Below are 19,257 nucleotides of genomic sequence, written 5' to 3' on the forward strand. Positions count from 1 at the left end.
TGTTGAAAGGTTTACTCAGCCATTTAAAGAAAAAGAGAGAGAGAGAGAGAAAAGAAAATCTTGACATGGATGGATGTCAAGGGCCTCCATGGACGCCTTGGAGGAAAATCTTGCATGGACTTTGAGGGCCTTATGCTAAGTGAATTAAGTCAGACAGAGAAAGACAAATACTGCACAATCCCAATTTTATGTGAAATCTAAAAATGTTGAGCTTGGCTTCCCTGGTGGTCCAGTGGTTAATGCTCCTCGCTTTCACTGAGGGCATGGGTTTAATACCTGGTTGGGGAACTAAGATCCCATGTGCCACAAATTTTAAGTTTTTCAATTTTAAAAATAAATAAATAAATAAGCTGAACTCCTAGAAATAGAGAGTAGGTTGGTGGTTGCAGGAGGCTGGCAGGGAGAGGAAATCGAGAGACACTGGACAACCTCGCAGGTATAAGATGAGCAGGTTCGGGCTCTACCATACAGCATGGTGACTAGAGTTAACAACGCTGCATTGTACACAGGAAAGTTGAAAGAAGAGATTTTAAATGTTCTCACCACAGCAACGACAACAAAATGGTAACTATCTGAGGTGATGGGTGTGTCAACTAACCTTACTGAGGTACTCATTTTGCAATATACACATATTAATATAACAGATCATCACATTGTATACAATATTCTGAGTCAATTTTACCTCAGGAAAACTGGAGAAAGAAATATCTGGGTCCTGATGTTTCTTCATGGTCTTCAATTGGTGAGGGTATGTATATGGAAGAGCCGTAGCAGTAAGGGCGACCATGAAGTAAAATACTTACCTTGTGTGGTCTTCTCTGCAATGAGCCTACTGGAGGATTCTTCAAGGCATCCTGCTGTGAGTCAGGAGGCACAAAACCCCGTGTAAATTATTTTAAGCCAAAAGAGAATTCAGTGATACTGTAGCTGAAAAGCTGAGAGGTAGGCTGGCTTCAGGCATGGCTGAATCCAGTCACTCAGAGAGTATCAGGGAAACCTGATTCTTCATCTCTAAGGTCTAGAGATGCTAGTTCCTAAAACAATCATTGTCAGCAGGGAGATGAAGTGCACTGGCTGTCTAAGACTGAGCCTTACACTCTACCCCTGGCAGGGATAGAGTCTACTCAAACCACATGGGCTGAGAGACACAGAGAGGCGGGCTTCCAGATTAAAATCGGGACAGGCGATACTATTACCAGAAAATAGGGAAAGGATACTTGAGAGAAAAATAACACATGTCCACTATAACTTATCCCAAACCACCTACCCTAAACTGCATATGTGGCTTTTAAAAAGTGCATTTCCATTGCAAATGTAAATCTGCATTAAAAAATAATAATAGTAACTCCATCATAGCTACTTTCAGTGTATCTTATCTTCCTACCAACGGCTGATTCTTATTCATCATTCTCCCTCCTTGAAGTGCCTAATATAAGACCTAATACTGGTAAACAGCAGTGCTTAATACCTGCTTCTTGAATTGAAATGAATATCTGCAGCAGACCTAATTAGCACTGTATGCAGCACATTATACCATTTAGCAAGCATTCTTGTATCCATTATCTAATTTCATCCTCCCTAAAGTCCTGTAAGAAAGGCATCATTAGTCTTACTTTATAGGTAAGAAAACTGAAGATTAGGGAAGCTAAATAGGTTATTGACTAGTAAGTGACTTGTCCAGCTGCTAAGTATGGGAGCAGAGTCTCACAACAGGACTTCTCAGCCTAAGGAACAGGCTCTTTCTTCTCCACTGTGCAGTCACCCAGGGGAACAAGGAGAGGACATCAGCACCACGGTTTGGATCCCTGCTGGCCCAGCCCAGCTAGATTCAGACACAATCAGCCACTGCCCACCCAGTAAGCTGGTCATCAGAGTCTTCAACCCTACATACCTGGAGATGGTCTTGCTGTCAGACCATATGTCCTCGGGACTAAGCCCTGGGGGCAGGAATGAATGCTGAGCTGAGAACTGTGGTACTAGGCAACCTGATGGATTCTCTGTCAGTGCTCCCACCTCCTGCTACTCTTCAGGCCTCTACTGAGGCTGGAGCGAAGCAGGGCTGAGTTATGAACCTAATAATTTATTGACATATAAAATCCAAAGGCTTATTTCCCCAAGATTCTACTGATCGTGCATATTTTTAAACAATGACTACGGCCACTGAAAAACATGCCTATCCATCTGGTGACTGCCTTTGAAAGAATTGATATGCTTCTGAACATTTGTTTACCTGGTATTTCTAAACTGAATTTAGAATTTCTACATATTGATATTAAATGCATGTCATCTATTTGGAACTGTATATAAAAGTATTTATAAGAATGATATGCAATAGAAAGCCCAGAGATAAATCCACGCACATATGGACACCTTATCTTTGACAAAGGAGGCAAGAATATACAATGGATTAAAGACAATCTCTTTAACAAGTGGTGCTGGGAAAACTGGTCAACCACTTGTAAAAGAATGAAACTAGAACACTTTCTAACACCATAAACAAAAATAAACTCAAAATGGATTAAAGATCTAAACATAAGACCAGAAACTATAAAACTCCTAGAGGAGAACATAGGCAAAACACTCTCTGACATACATCACAGCAGGATCCTCTATGACCCATCTCCCAGAATATCGGAAATAAAAGCAAAAATAAACAAATGGGACCTAATTAACCTTAAAAGCTTCTGCACATCAAAGGAAACTATCATCAAGGTGAAAAGACAGCCTTCAGAATGGGAGAAAATAATAGCAAATGAAGCAACTGACAAACAACTAATCTCAAAAATATACAAGCAACTCCTACAGCTCAACTCCAGAAAAATAAATGACCCAATCAAAAAATGGGCCAAAGAACTAAATAGACATTTCTCCAAAGAAGACATACAGACGGCTAACAAACACATGAAAAGATGCTCAACATCACTCATTATCAGAGAAATGCAAATCAAGACCACTATGAGGTACCATTTCACACCAGTCAGAATGGCTGCAATCCAAAAGTCTACAAATAATAAATGCTGGAGAGGGTGTGGAGAAAAGGGAACCCTCTTACACTGCTGGTGAGAATGCAAACTAGTACAGCCACTATGGAGAACAGTGTGGAGATTCCTTAAAAAACTGGAAATAGAACTGCCTTATGATCCAGCAATCCCACTGCTGGGCATACACACTGAGGAAACCAGAAGGGAAAGAGACACGTGTACCCCAATGTTCATCGCAGCACTGTTTATAATAGCCAGGACATGGAAGCAACCTAGATGTCCATCAGCAGATGAATGGATAAGAAAGCTGTGGTACATATACACAATGGAGTATTACTCAGCCATTAAAAAGAACTCATTTGAATCAGTTCTAATGAGGTAGATGAAACTGGAGCCTATTATACACAGTGAAGTAAGCCAGAAGGAAAAGCACCAATACAGTATACTAACGCATATATATGGAATTTAGAAAGATGGTAACAATAACCCTGTGTACGAGACAGCAAAAGAGACACTGATGTATGGAACAGTCTTATGGACTCTGTGGGAGAGGGAGAGGGTGGGAAGAATTGGGAGAATGGCATTGAAACATGTAAAATATCATGTATGAAACGAGATGCCAGTCCAGGTTCAATGCACGATACTGGATGCTTGGGGCTAGTGCACTGGGACGACCCAGAGGGATGGTATGGGGAGGGAGGAGGGAGGAGGGTTCAGGATGGGGAGCACATGTATACCTGTGATGGATTCATTTTGATATTTGGCAAAACTAATACAATTATGTAAAGTTTAAAGATAAAATAAAATTTAAAAAATAATAATAAAAAAAATAAAAGTATCAGCTAATTAAAAAAAAAGAATGATATGCATTTTCCATGTATTTATTTAATTTTCTAAATTAACCTTTGAATTTCTAAAAAATGCTGTGCTAAACATGTCACCTTTCTCTTAACGTAATATATAAAAATATTCACAAAATTGCATGCTTTTGAGCATTTCTCTGCTTAATCAAAAATGTGCATGTTTGTACATTTATTTATTATAACTAATTAAAGGTTTTAAATTTTCAAGAGGAGCGAAGATGGCTAATCAAATACAAGAACTCTGAGGAACCACAAAGAAACTGCTTGGACAACTTTAGAGAAGCAATGAGATGAACTGTAACGCTGAAGTGAAACAATCACAGTGAAGACATGCAGGGAAGACTACAAACTGAAGGAAAGAAAATGTTGCAGAACAGACTAGACAAAGAGATAGTGTGATATCCATCGTCAATAAGTACCATGGATTCAATGTTTGTGTCTCCCAAAATTCATGTGTTGGATCCCTAACTCCCAATGAGATGCTGTTAAGAGAAGGGGCTTCTGGAAGGTAATTAGGTTTAGATGCGCTATTAAGAATGGAGCCCCCATGATAGGCTTAGTGCCCTTATTTTTTAAAAAATAGGGAGTTTGGGGAGAATTGATACATGTATAACTTATGTATGGCTGAATCCCTTTGCTGCCCACCTGAAACTATCACAACACTGTTAATCAGCTATGTGCTAAATCACTTCACTCTTGTGCGACCCACGGACTTTAGCCTGCCAGGCTCCTCTGTCCATGGGATTCTCCACGTAAGAATACTAGAGCAGGTTGCCATGCCCTTCACCAGGGGATGTTCCCAACCCAGGGATCAAATCTGCATATCTTATGGTTAATCAGTTACGCTCCAATACAAAATATAAAAGTTTAAAAAAAAAAAAAAAAGACACCGGAACTTCCTCTGTCCACCTTATGAGGACATAGTGAGAAGGTAGCCATCTGCAAGCCAGGATGAAAGCCCTCACCAAGAACTGAATCTGCCAGCACTTTGAGCTTGTATTTCCTAGGCTCCAGAACTATGAGAAATATGTATCTGTTGTTTAATACCTGGTTTTTGGTATTTTGTTACAGCAACTTGAGCTATATCAAGATGACTGGGGCCCAAGATAGGAAATACGTAATGAATATGAGCATCACAGTGATCTCAGACACTATTCACCTCTCACTCCTGCTGTTGCCCTCCATATTCAAAAAAACGGGTTCCTGATTTTTCAATGATCACCTCTAAGACCCCAGGGGAAAACTTTTGGCAGAACTTCAAATAATGGAGAATGATAGGCTCTGTCAAGAATTCTATCATAGAGCTCATTAAGGGTTATATCTGAGAAGAGTAAGATTAACTTTTCACAATGAGATAGATAAAATACATATATATATGATTTTATTAATATCACATGAGATCTGCTGAAATGAGTGTGTTACTTACACTGGATATGGCTCATCTCCCGGCCCCTGCCCCTCAGGCTGTTCTCTATCTTTTGGATCCTTCTGACAGACTTCTTGATTCATGCTTCAGGCTCTCACTGGACTCGGAAAAAAGAGCAGCCTTGCATTCTGCCCAGGTCTTTAAAATTATACACTACACTGGACTTGACAATCTGGACTACCAATTGGCCCTATGCAGCTAACTATTTTTCCCAAGTGCTCCCCACCCCCAACCCTGCATACACACATATGCGAACACACAACCCTAGCAACTACAGTTCTTTCCTTGCCCCCCGCCCCCACCCAAAGATCTCATCCTATTTGAACTCAAAGCAGAGCGTGCTGTGATCCAAGGATTTAAGTGGTTGAAGGACTATTGACCATGGGCACCAATGGCCTTATCAATCAGATTCTTCACATTTTCCCCTGTTGTAACACTTGAGAGATATGTGAAGAATGTAAGAATGAAAGACACCCTAAGTACAGACAGATTTAACAAAAATTTCAAAGCATTTCTCAGACAACTAAGATATTACAATAATTCAGTTATCTCATCAGTAATGGTGAATTATTTAAGATCAGGGGATACAAACCTACAGCCTTATGGGCTAAAAAGCAGTTAGCCCGCAAAAGTATTTCCTTCATTCTGCAGAACATTTTTTAAATATTGGAATTTTTTGCTACCTTGAAAATGAGATGATTTCACACTAAAAGAACAATCATCTGGGCTTCCAATCAATAGAGAAGGTCATAGAAGACAGTCACTATCACCATAACAATGGGAAAACATCAAATAAACCGTAAAATTATATATTGGAAACCCAACAAAGAGTTAAGGATGCAGAGAGATCTAAATGAACTAAATTCTAGACAGAGACAAGCCTTTCATAAATGAATAGAGACCAGCGGCTGTTTTTATTCTTGGAAACACGGGCAGGCAGAGAAGCAAATTTATAATAGACAGGGGTACTTTGCTGAACTAAGAGGAAACCAGATTAACTCATAATGACCAGAAGGGCTGGGATAATGAATTGGATTTTTCTGATTGAGCCCTCAGGTAGAGATGGCAGTCACTACCTGCCAATCCTCCCCCACAGGATGTTTATCAACTATGCCGCAGCATGTGGACTTGGGCTGGAAAGAAAGCAAGAAGTCTCCCACAGAAGGAAAATGTGAAAGCAGGAAAGGGAATCAGAGAGAGAGATTAAGGTCATTTACTATTTAGGGCCCAGAGAAGAGCCCTGATCCTATCTTTAAGGCATTTGAAACCAATGATAAAACCACTATTTTACTGCCGAAGAAAGGACATCGTCTTTCCAGGGATAAATGTTACCTTCTTCACTTTCTACTGTTCTTTTCTATAAAACATCTAGCTTTTGACCCCAAAATACAATAAATGCAAAGAAGGATGACAACTCTAATCAAGAAAAAAATGGTCCAAAGGAGCACACCTACAGATGACCTAGATAATGAATTAACAGACAAGAACTTTGAAATGACAATTGTAAATATTTTAAGAAATTAGTAGAAAGTATAAACATGATGGGTAAAACAATGGAGAATTTCATCAGAGACAGAAACTCTGAAGAAGAATCAAATGGTAATTTCAGAACTAAAAAAAATCTGAAATAAAGAAGTAACTCAATAATGAACTGAACAAAGAAGAAGAAAAGACCAGTAAATTTTTAAAAAAAGATCAACAAGAAAATAACAAAATTGAAACACAAAGAGAAAAAAAAAAAAAAAAGAAGGAAAAAATACGCACATCAGAATGCTGTGGGAAAAACAAATCAAACAGTGTATATAAATGCAACTGGAGTCCAAGAAGAGGAAAGAGAGAACTGAGGTAAAACAAATATCTGAAGGTAAAATGACCAAAATTTTCAAAAGTTTATGGAACACATCAATCTACAGATTTGGGTTTAGTGAATGTCAAGTTGGATAAATACAAAGAACAGCACATCTGATGACGTAATAGTCAAATCACCGATAACCAAAGATGAATAGGAAATTATAAAGCAGCCAGAAAAGGGAGGGACATTAAATTTAGAGTAATAACCATATGATTTACAGAAAATATCTCAATATGGCTTATAGAAAACAATAGAATGACATAGTTTAGCTGCTGCAAGGAAAAAAATCTATAATTCTATATGCTGTGAAAATATTATTCAAAAATGAAAGCAAAATAAAGACATTTTCAGCAAAACAAAAGAAGAGAATATTCACCAATAGCAGAGTGCACCAAAAGAAATACGACAAGAAGCTCTCTGACTGAGGTACAAATGGAGGTCTAGATCTTCAGGAAGGAAGGAAGAGTAAAAGGGAAAGGGTAAATATTTTTTTAACTTTTTATTTTATATTGGAGTATCCATGCATGCGTGTTAAGTCGCTTCCGTCGTGTCTGACTCTGCGATCCTATGGACTGTGGCCCACCAGGCTCCTCTGTCTATGGGATTGTCCAGGCAAGAATACTGGAGTGGGTTGCCATGGCCTCCTCCAGGGGATCTTCCCCACCCAGGGATGGAACCTGTGTTTCTTGTCTCCTGCATTGGCAGGCAGGTTCTTTACCACTAGCGCCACCTATGGTTGATGAACAATATTGTGATAGTTCCAGGTGCACAGCAAAGCGACTCAGTTCAGTCCAGTCGCCCAGTCATGGCCGACTCTTTGCAACCCCACGGACTGCAGCACGCCAGGCTTCCCAGCCCATCACCAACTCCAGGAACTTGCGCCGGGACTCAACCATACACATACATCTATCCATTCTCCCCCAAACTCCCTTCCCATCCAGGCTGCCATATAACACTGAGCAGAGTTCCCTGTGCTATACTGTAGGTGGAAAGGGTATATTAGTATATTACATATTGGTATAGGTAAAATACATTAAAAATAACACCAATGGTGGGAAAGGAAGTAAAGGAATCATACTTTCTAAGGTTCTTACATTATTAAATGGAATAACACTAATACTAATTACAAAATTTAAGTTAAGAATACATATTATAATGTCTAGAAGAGACATTTAAAATAATATAAGGAAGTACAATTTAAAAGCCAACAGGAGAATAAAAAGGAATAATTTAAAATGCTTGATTAACTAATCAAAAGAAGATTGAAAATAAGAAGCATATAAAAAAGAGATAGAAATTGGACACAGAGTAAAAGGGCAAACTTAAAGCCAGTTATATCCTTAATTACACTAAATGTAAATATACCAGACACTTCAACTTTTTTACAAAATGATTGTCTGGATAAAGAATCAATCTCAAATTATGCTATTTGTAAGAGGCACACTTTAAAGACATAATTTGAAAGCAAAGGATGAAAAAAGATATACCATAGAAATGTTAATCAGAAGAAAGTTTGTATAGCTATATTCACATCAGACAAATATTCTTCCAGACAGGAATATTACTAGAAATAAAGGGAACACGTCATAATAATAAGAGTCAATTCATCAGGAAGATCCAACAACTGTAAATGCATATACACCACATATACACCTAATAATAGAGCTTCAAAACACATGAAGCAAAAACTAACACAACTTAAGGAGAGAAACAAATTCACAATCATAGACGAATATTTTCAACTAATAGAACACCTAGTCAAGAAATCAAGAAGTATATAGAAGATTTGAACAGCACTATCAATTAGCTGGATCGAATTAATATTCCCAGAAAACAATATTCAACGACTACAATCTGCACCAGTCACCAAAATAATCCACAGTCTGAGAGACAGAGCAAACCTTGATAAATCTCAGTGGTTAAAGTCATACAGAATATGCTCTCTGATCACAATGAATCAAAATAGAAATCATCAACGAAACAAAACCTGAAAGTCTCTAAATATGTACAAATTAAGTAACACTCTTAAAAGACAAAACAAATAATAACAACAAAACTCCAGGCATCAAAGAAGAAATCCCAAGGAAATGAGAAATATTTTTGAACTGAACAAACAGCATGCTAAAATCTGTGGGATGTAGCCAAATAATGCTTAGAGGGAAATTTATTGCTTTAAAAGGTGCCTATTAAAAAAGAATAAATGTATACAATGGCCAAAGATTTTACCTCAAGAGGCTAAAAAAGGAACAAAATTAACCCAAAATAGAAGAAAGAAAATAAAATATAGGAGCAAACAATCAAAAGAAAGGACGACTTCTCTGGTAGTCTAGCGGTTAAGAATCCACCTGCCAATGCAGGGGACATGGGTTCGATCCCTGGTCCAGGAAGATCCCACATACAAAAGGGCAGTTAAGCCCGTGCGCTGCAACTACTGAGCCCTAGAGCCGATGCTCTGCAACAAGGAAAGCCACTGCAACGAGAAGCCCACGCACAATTAGAGAGTAGCCCCTGCTTGCCACAACTGGAGAAAGCCTGTGAACAGCCACGAAGACCCACTGCAGCCAAAAATAAACAAATAAACAAAAAAATTTAAAAAGACAAAAATAACAGAAATCTCAAAAAGTAAAAACTTCTGTTATTTAAAGATTAATTAAATTGGCTAATGTCTAATAAAAATAATCAAGGAAAAGGAGATTAAACATAATACTAATATTAGGAATAAAAAAGAAAATTATTATAGATCCTACAGATGTTGAAAAGATAATACGGGATATTATGAGCCACTTTATGTTAATAGATTAGACAACTCAGAGGAAATGAAAAATATCCCTTGAAAATCACCACTGAAACTGACGTGAGAAGAGGAAATCCTATTTCATTTTGTTCATTTAATCTGTAGTTTAAAATCTTATATAAACTTCAGACCCAGATGGCTTCACTGATGGATTCTACCAAACATTTGAGGAAAAAGTAGCAGCAGCACCAAGAAAGTGAAAAGGCAAGCCACAGACTGGGAGAAAACAGTCATAGCACACATCTGACAAAGGACTAGTGTTCAGGATATATAAAGAACACAGAGTATATATGTCCTTCTCCAGGGAACCTTCCTGACCCAGGGATCGAACCCGGGTCTCCCGCATTGCAGGCAGGTTCTTTACCATCTGAGCCACCAGGGAAGCCCAATAAAATAAGGCACTCCAATTTTTAAAATGGTCAAGGAATTAAAGAGGAACACCAGAACAGAAAATATTGAATGGCCAATAGATGCACATAAAGGTATATCAGTAGTCACTGGGATATACACACTGAAACCACAGCGAGGCACCACTACACTCCCACTAGGATGGCCAAAAGTGCTGTTGAGGATGCAGAGTCGCTGGAACACCCACACACTGCTGGTGAAAATGTAAACTGACATAACCTCTATGGAAAATTGTCCATTTCTCTTCTTTAAAAATTTATTTATCTAGTTGGCTGTGTTGGGTCTTGGTTGTACATGACACCTTTGTTGTGATACGCAGGATCCTTCACTGCGGTGTGCGGGTTTCTCTCTAGTTGTGATGCATGGGCTTAGTTGCTCTGCAGCACGTGGGATCTTAGTTCCCCAGTCAGAGACCAAATCATGTCCCCTGCATTGGAAGGCGGATTCTTAACCGCTGGATCACCAGAGAAGTCCTGAAAATTGTCCATCGATAATTAAGTGTCAGATTTATACTATGGCCTAGCAATACTACCGGAGAAGGCAATGGCACCCCACTCCAGTACTCTTGCCTGGAAAATCCCATGGACGGAGGAGCCAGGAAGGCTGGAGTCCATGGGGTCGCTGAGGGTCGGACACGAATGAGCGACTTCACTTTCCCTTTTCGCTTTCATGCATTGGAGAAGGAAATGGCAACCCACTCCAGTGTTCTTGCCTGGAGAATCCCAGGGACGGGGGAGCCTGGTGGGCTGCCGTCTACGGGGCTGCACAGAGTCGGACACGACTGAAGTGACTTAGCAGCAGCGGCAGCAGCAATACTACTCCAAGCTGTGTGTATCTGTTATACACACACACACACACACACACACACATATGCAATAAACCCAAGAGAAATGAGTGCCTGTGTCCAGGAAAAAAAAAAACTTACACTTGAAGGCACATGGCAGTTGTAGTCACAGTAGTCAAGAAGTAAAAGCAGTCCAAATATCCCTCAACAGGAACATGGGTAAACAAAGTGTGGCATTTGGTAGTACTCAGCAATAAAAAGGAATGAACTACTGATAACATGTGGGCTTCCCTGGTGGCTCAGCTGGTAAAGAATCTGCCTGCAATGCAGGAGACCTGGGTTCGATCCCTGAGTTGGGAAGATCCCCTGGAGAAGGGTAAAGCTATCCACTCCAGTATTCTGGCCTGGAGAATTCCACAGACTGTATAGTCCATGGGGTCACAAAGAGTCAGACACGACTGAGCAACTTTCACTTTCACTGATAACATGCCAGATGGAAAACCTCAAGGGTCCTATATTGAACAAAAGAAGCCAGACTCAAAAGTATACATGCTGTAAGATGTCAATCGTAGGAAGTTCAAGATTAAACATAGCTAACTTACAGATATAGAGGTCATGGTTACCTTTGGTGAAGAAGGGGTAGGTACTGACTTAGAAAGAAGCACAATGGAACTTTTAAGAGATGGAAATATTCTCTATCTTCATATGGACAGTGGTTATGTATGTAAAATGTATATATATATGCTAAAAAATTTGTATACTTTATTGTATGCACATTATGCCTCAAAAATAAAATCCCACATGTATCCCGTTTCTTTTGAAAACATGAGAAAATCTGGCAATACAAGGTCCTTATTTGGCCACAACTGGCTGGAGGAACGCACGCGCCACTTCACCACAGTCCCCACCACTCTCTATTGTCACCCACAACCCAGCACACTCATTTCTGCCACCTGTCTGGGTCCCTACTACCCCAAGATCCAACTACCTCAGCACACAGGTCAGGCTGGGAGTCCTGAGGGAGGGCACCACAGCGGCCACTCACCAAGACAGCCTGTGAGCAGACTAGTCAGACTCCAGTTGTTTTTCTGCCTGGAACTTAGAAGTAAGCCTTCTTCCTTCATCCTGAGCCAGTGATTCACTGGGGCAGGAATTCTCAAAAGATAGCCCCTGAATAAAACAGACTGCTCAACCAAGCACTTAACTGAAGACATAAAAGAAATGTGATAGCATCTGCATTCCGAGCTGGTGAAGCAGGTCATATTGATTACATTTTTTAATCATTGAAGCAAACCATCTTTAACAGAGGTATATACTGTTGCCCCAGTTCAACCTCCAGATAGATGCAGGGCTCTGCCTTTGTCCTATAGCTGTGCTGGGGAGCACTGTGGGGATGGGGCTGCACAAGGTACCTGAGGGTGGTGGGCCAGGCATCACATCCACAAGCCAGGGTGACTCAGCTTACTGGCCCGACACCCCCAGGCTATAGACCTGTGATGCCAAATAATTTACCTACCGGTCTGGCACATCCTTGAGCAATCAGAACTGACACTGGCCAAATCACAGGAAAGGGTTCCCATAACTGCTTTAGTTAATGGACCGGTGGGAGCTCTGGGAGGATGGTAAGGGGAAGGCCAGGGTTGCTAGAGTGGTAGGAGGACTCTTGAGCCAGTGGCTATTTACCAACCAGTACGGAAAGTTTTAATATTTATTAAGCAGCCTGATCACACCATTAGTCCTGGACCAGAGCTGTGCCAGAACCAGTCTGCACCAACGCCTAAGAGTCAACGATGAGCACACCTCCCCAATCCTTTATTTAGTGGTACCACGGTGGTGGCTCAAAACCAGCCGGGTAGGAGGATTCACACCATGAAGTGAAAAAAGTGAGTGTTAGTCAGTCCTGTCCAACTCTTTGCGACCCCATGGACTGTAGCCCACCAGGCTCCTCTGTCCATGGGAGTCTCCAGGCAAGAATACTGAAGTGGGTTGTCATTTCCTCCTCCAGGGGATTTTCCTGACCCAGGGGTCAAACCCCAGTCCCCTGCATTGCAGGCAGATTCATTACCGCCTGAGCCGCCTGGGAAGCCTTATTTACACCACAGAAAGTGGCAAGCTCTACAAAGCAACACTCCTGCCCCACTGCCCACCACCTCCAAGGACCTGTCCACCAGCACACCACTGGCACAGACTAAGCATCAGCCACAACCTCACACTCGGGATGGCCTCTGGACTCAGGGACCCTTCTGTTTTATTATAATAAATGTATTATAGTAAACATACGCACTCATTTGATACTCACAGCTACCCCATAAGCTATGTCCTCTGTGTAACCCCATTCTGCAGACGAGGCACAGAGAGGTCGAATGACTCGCCCCAAACCACACAGACATCAGCGGGGCAGAGCTAAGTTCAGACTTGGCTATCTGGAGCCAGAGTCCAGCTGCCTCTCCCCTCCATGACACAGCCCTGCCTCTCTTCCTCCCTCAAAAGCTTCGGTGGACTCTGGGCCCATGAAAGTGTTAGTTGCTCAGCCATGTCTGACTCTGTGCGACCCCATGGACTGTATAGCCCTCCAGGTTCCTCTGTCCATGGGGATTCCCCAGACAAGAATACTGGAGTGGGTAGCCAGTCCCTTCTCCAAGTGGATCTTCCCGACCTAGGGATTGAACCCAGGTCTCCCACCCTGTGGACAGACTCTTTACCATCTGAGCCATAGGGGAAGCCATAGAAAGCAGAACCCAAATTACCAGCTACAGAAAACCTGACTTCCTATTCCTTGAAGGCAGGGCAGGCTAGGCTTCAGAAACACATTCTATCTCTCAAGCTATCTCCATTCTCATGGAGGATGGGAGATCTTTGCATCTAATCTTGATAAAAATCCTCCTCCCCTCAAACCCCCAGACCCAGAAATGTGCCTAATGAGGCCTTTGAAAATGCAAGGTTGAGTTTTCATTACATGAGCAGGTGGGCCGTCCATCTGTGGTAGTAACGGTAATGAATGGGTTCCCGCATCCCTCCTTGAGCTGCAGCTGCTGGGCCCTGCCTTCCTCTCTCTGGCACAGGGGGTAGAAACCCTACGAGGACCCTTGGAAAATCCTGGACTGGCCCCGGGCCCGACAAGCACATCCAGCCCTGGCCCAGGCCCACGCAGGGCCTGAAAAGACCTCAGGGAGGTCCTGGCCAGCAGTGCCAAGACCAGATGGCAGGGGAGATGACTATACTTTTATTTCCACATAGCCCATTAACATGGATGAGCCCGTGTCCCTTCGCATGCCTTATCCTGGAATCCCAGGGAAGCTGTGCAAAGAGTCCAGTTCTCCCACCTCCACAGGCCCCAGATACTGAGCAATCCCGGGTGAGGGATATAAGGGCCAGGGAGCCCTACCAGAGGAGAGGCCATCACCAGTGCCGTGGCAGCTCTTCAGAGCCTGGCATTTGAGAGCGGGAGGGGAGTTCCCTAGGCTTCTAGAAGTAACATATCTCACACTGGAGCCATGAAGACCCCACGTGGCGTCTGGGAAACAGCCTGGGGCTGGAAGTCTGGACTCCCTGGGTCTCCTGCCTGGGCCTCTGGCTCTATATGAGGCCTGAGATGAGAGGCTCTCCCTCTGGGCCTTGTTATCTGAATGTAAAGAGAGGCACTTCCCCGTGGCACTGCAGGAGACAGAAGAGATGCAGGCTCGATCCCTGAGTATGAAGATCCCCCGGAAGAGGGCATGGCAACCCACTCCAGTATTCTTGCCTGGAGAATCACATGGACAGAGGAGCCTGGCAGGGCTGCAAAGAGTCAGATTCGACTGAAGCAACTCAGCACGCACACGCACAAAGAGAGAAACCGAAGCATAGGTGATTTGAGGAGCTCGCTGGCTTCCTGTCTGCCACGTGTGACTCTGGGCAGCACTGCCTTCATGTCTCACGGACAGAACCATCACAACCACCCTGAGGCAGGTAATCACCCCATTAACTGTTTCCAGTACCCAGGGGTATCCTTACTGGCTCATGAGGACCCCGGTTGACATTCCAGCTCTGTGACTGGGTAGGTATATGACAAGGGCCTCACCACTCCACTTCCCTGGCTCCCGGTTACCTGTATCCATCAATGGGGGCCAGCTCCACAGCCCTGCTGTCCTGGGGCATGCTGTAAGGATCACATAAATGTAGGAAGCTGGACGGCAGGGAAATACAGCATGTCAGTCAGTTCAAAGTAAAACTGTATTAAATTGAATCATGTATGTGTGAAAATGCTTGGATGTTGTTATTACTTTATTTTTTCTTGGTTCTGTCTTTCCTTTCAAATTATACCTGTCCCGGGTACCCACACCCTCTTCGTGATTCTGTTTAATCCTACGAGCTCATTCTAATGTGTTAATGACTCCGCCTCACCCTGTCACTGCATATTCGCAGTGATCTTCGATGCTTCAACTCAATTTGTTATAGGCGGAGGACTACTCAGAGGAACTGGCATGCCGGGGAGGCTCTGGGGAGGAAGAACATGGGCTTTCTGACTCCAGGGGCATCGTGGCCGCTTGGGCTGGAGCAGCGTCCGGGGCTGTGTATGAATTTGTGTGTGGCGCCTCCCTGTGGACAACATAAGTACTGCCTGAGACCCACCCCGACCACCAGTCACCAACCCCTGGCAGCCTCCAGCCTTGTGAAGACAACTTCCCTAGGTTGCAGATGAGAAAATATACGTGGGTATGTATTAATGTTCAAGACTAAACCGTTCCTTAGACATTTTATAAACGGAAGTAAGTGATGGGTCATGGTCCCTCGTGATTCTATAAGCAGGATCCTGAGACAAATAACAGCTTGCCCAAGTCAGTTTCAGAACTAGGAATTTACATTCGAGGGCATTTCTCAGACCACAGGTGCACTCAAATCATGAGAGACAGACACTCCCATTCCACTCCGTTTATCTCAGGCATCGAGAGTCCCCTTGCTTCTGATACCACATCTGGCCCAGTGATGCAAAAATCATAAGGCTTCATGACAGCTTCCACGACTCAGCTGAAGGTCACTCACCCTCCACTCTCCAAATGGGCTCTGGCTGAGATGGCCTGGATCTCTATGAGGCTGTGCTAAATGTGGTCATCACAGTCTATCTAGAGAGGGCGGAAGGTGCCCCGAGCCACCTAGTTCAGGGGTCCAACAAGCTCCGCCCCAGAAAAGTCCTGGAACAGGAAGGGGCACTGCACCCATGCATCAACAAATACTGAAGCCCTACTCTGTACCAGGACACCATCCAACACAGACACGAGCACGGCTGGAGGCAAGTGTCGGTCAGGGATGAGACTGTTTTAAAGGGTGGAGCAGTGGCCAGGGTCCAGTTAGGGAAAAGTCACCCATGCCAGGTAGCTCAAAGAAGGAATTTAATACCAAGAGCTAGTTACAGAAGTGTCAGAAAGACTGGAAAACTAAAACGGGGGATGATGAAATGACGCAGAGGTTAGCAAGAGTAGAAGCTGCCACCACCCCTAGAGCTGGAGGGACAGAGGAAGGAGGTGGTGCTGTCAGGACCCTTGCCATCCTTAGGACCTGGAATCATGAAGAAGGCTGCTAGCAGGGGAGGGGACCACAGAGGGATGCTGGGAGAGCGACCCAAACAAAGGAGGGGAAAAGCCTAGCTTCTCCCTTCACCCTCCCACCTGTCACAGGTCAACTCTTATTGGCCAAACCCAGCTGGAATCCAGTGGCAAGAAGGCTTGGAAAATGTAATCTTCAGGGATCAGCATCCCCCCTCAACACACACACACACACCCACACACACACACACACACACACACACACACTGCAGAGCAGAGCAGGGGAAGGGAAGGGAATAAATCTGAGAGAAATAGGTAAATGACCTAAACAGTGAACAGCACGTGAGGTGAATCTTCAAGGGTCTGTGTGTGATGTGAATATGCAAGAATGCGCATGTGTATTCTGCTATCAGTTTCAAAGGCATGTGTGTGTGTGTGGAATGTGCGTGTGTGTGTTTCAGTGTGACTGTTCAAGGATACGTATGTATCAGATGGATTTCAGGGGGCTGAATAAATGGGTGATAGGAACAAGCATCCAAGGGTTTGTGTGTGATGTGAACATTCAAGGGTATGTGTTTATGTGACAAGAATATTTAAAGCTCTCAGGGTGTGTGTGTGTGTGTGTGTGTGTGTGTGTGTGTGTGTGTGTGTGCGCTGTGAATGTTCAAGGAGGTGGGTATGTGCTGTGCATGCTCAGAGCTGGGTGATGTGAATGTTCAGAGGTGTGAGACATGCAAGGTGTGTGTGAGACTGCTGAGGAGCGGGGCTGGGAGAGTGGAAAAGCAGAGATGTTCCCTATGGACATTATGGACATGGGAGAAGATGGGGCCATGTGTCTTTGCTGGGGACAGATGTGTAACTGAAACTCTTCATTCAAAATGAGTAAAAATGATGATGTTCAGAGAAGGCTGTATGTAAGAGGCGACTACAACAAACAAACTTTTTTACTATGTTTCCATCCAAATGAGTGTCACCTGCTTCAAAGTAGCAGTCTTAAAAAAATAAGTCTTCATTTTTTTAAAAAAGGAAAATGTTAAATTTGTGTTTTATTGATGCAGCCAAAGTGCAATGAAGTTTTGGGACCTGCCTTCAGTCAGTTTGTGTGCCACATGTAAAGTCTACACTCCTTACTATCATCGTCACTTATTCTTATTGGTTGAGGTTAGAATTATCCAACTCTAATCACTTAATCAGTCTCATCTCTGGCTTTACTTGGAACTTTTCCAAAATGCAAATCTCTCACCTTAAAAAAAGAAAAAATGCTTGTTGATATATGGCAGAAACTAACACAATACTGTAAAGCAATTATCCCTCAATTAAAAATAAAAAAATGTTTTTAAATGCTAATGTGTCACCTTTGAGGTCAAGCCTCCTCTGGGTATGTTGGTTATTTGGGTATAAGCATCACTGCGTGATAATGAGCTGCTGCAGATGGGAGTGTACTGGGAGCTTCAAAAAGGAACTAGGAACCAAATGAATACCATACAATCACATCATATGTACATCTGACTTTTATGAATTCAAACTATTATACTGGGGCTTTTTTTTAAACCTTTTGGCTACACCATGCAGCATGTGGAATCTTAGTTCCCCAACCAGGGATGGAACCTGTGCCCCCTGCAGTGGAAGCATGGAGTCTTAACTGCTGGATCACCAGGGAAGTCCCCTATACTGAACCTTTTAAAGAGGGGACCAATAATCTGTCAATAGCACAGGCATTTCCACCCACGATTGATGAGCTTACTGCTCCCAGGGCTCCCTCCCCGCAGCGAGCCTTCGACGGGTGAGGCAACTCCATCTTGGGTCCTGAAGGCCTATTTATGTGTGAGCATCTCATAACTATGTGTGAGCAACTCATAACATTTCCTCATCCTCTCCCAAACTGCCCCAATTCAGGCCTTTCCTGGTGGGGGGAACAGACCTGTAGTCAATTGCTCCTCAGTGACAGGAATGGGAACCCTAGCGATTTATACAATAGAGACCTAAAGCCAAGCCAACCGGTTCATCTTGTGCTCAACCAGATAAATCATGATGGGTTCCATCACTGGGGAAACACTGGCCATGCTGGATTCCCCCGACAGACCATGTCAGTCATATATGTGATACCTTTCTAAGGGACAGTTCAACAGTAACTTTAATTGTGTATGATTGTGACTTGTGCACTTGGCTTTCTTTTGTTGTTTTGTTGGCCACCCCATACGGCTTGTGGGATCTTAGTTCCCCAACCAGGGATTAAACTGGGGACCAAGGCCATGAAAGCACAGAGTCCTAACCACTGGACCACCAGGGAATTCCCTAGGCACTGACTTTGGAATTCAACCCCCAGGTCAGATGCAGCTTCACTGTAGTAAGAGACCATGGAACTCATTTTCCTGCCTTCGGACAAAACAACTCAAACTGTCTGGGACAGTTAAGGAGGTCAAACACTAAAATAATTTCCACATGCAGCCCCACAGAATTTCCTTCAGGCCTCAGAAGGCAGGAGCTCCCTTCCGCTCTTCCCTCCCCAGCTCACTCCTTCTTATCCTTCTGGCCTCAGCTTAGCCAAGTCTGTCAGCCCAGAGGCATTCTCCGAGCCCCTGACCAGGCTGAGTGAGTGCCCAGCACATGCATGTCCTTCTGTGACA

The 19,257-nt window shown here is 43.2% G+C and overlaps 1 protein-coding gene across 1 annotated transcript in view; it reads right to left on the reverse strand.

Annotated features, from left to right (window-relative positions):
- Window positions 1-720: 720 nt before the first annotated feature.
- MRPL46 (mitochondrial ribosomal protein L46) overlaps window positions 721-19,257 on the reverse strand; it is a 32,912-nt gene continuing 14,375 nt past the window's right edge. Inside the window, exon 4 of the mRNA XM_059879154.1 lies at window positions 721-857. Coding sequence (XP_059735137.1) covers window positions 736-857 — 122 coding nt within the window. The 3' untranslated portion in view covers window positions 721-735. The remainder of the gene's footprint in view (window positions 858-19,257) is intronic.

This window comes from Bos taurus, chromosome 21 (assembly GCF_002263795.3).
Source record: "Bos taurus isolate L1 Dominette 01449 registration number 42190680 breed Hereford chromosome 21, ARS-UCD2.0, whole genome shotgun sequence".
Taxonomy (NCBI): Eukaryota; Metazoa; Chordata; class Mammalia; order Artiodactyla; family Bovidae; genus Bos; species Bos taurus.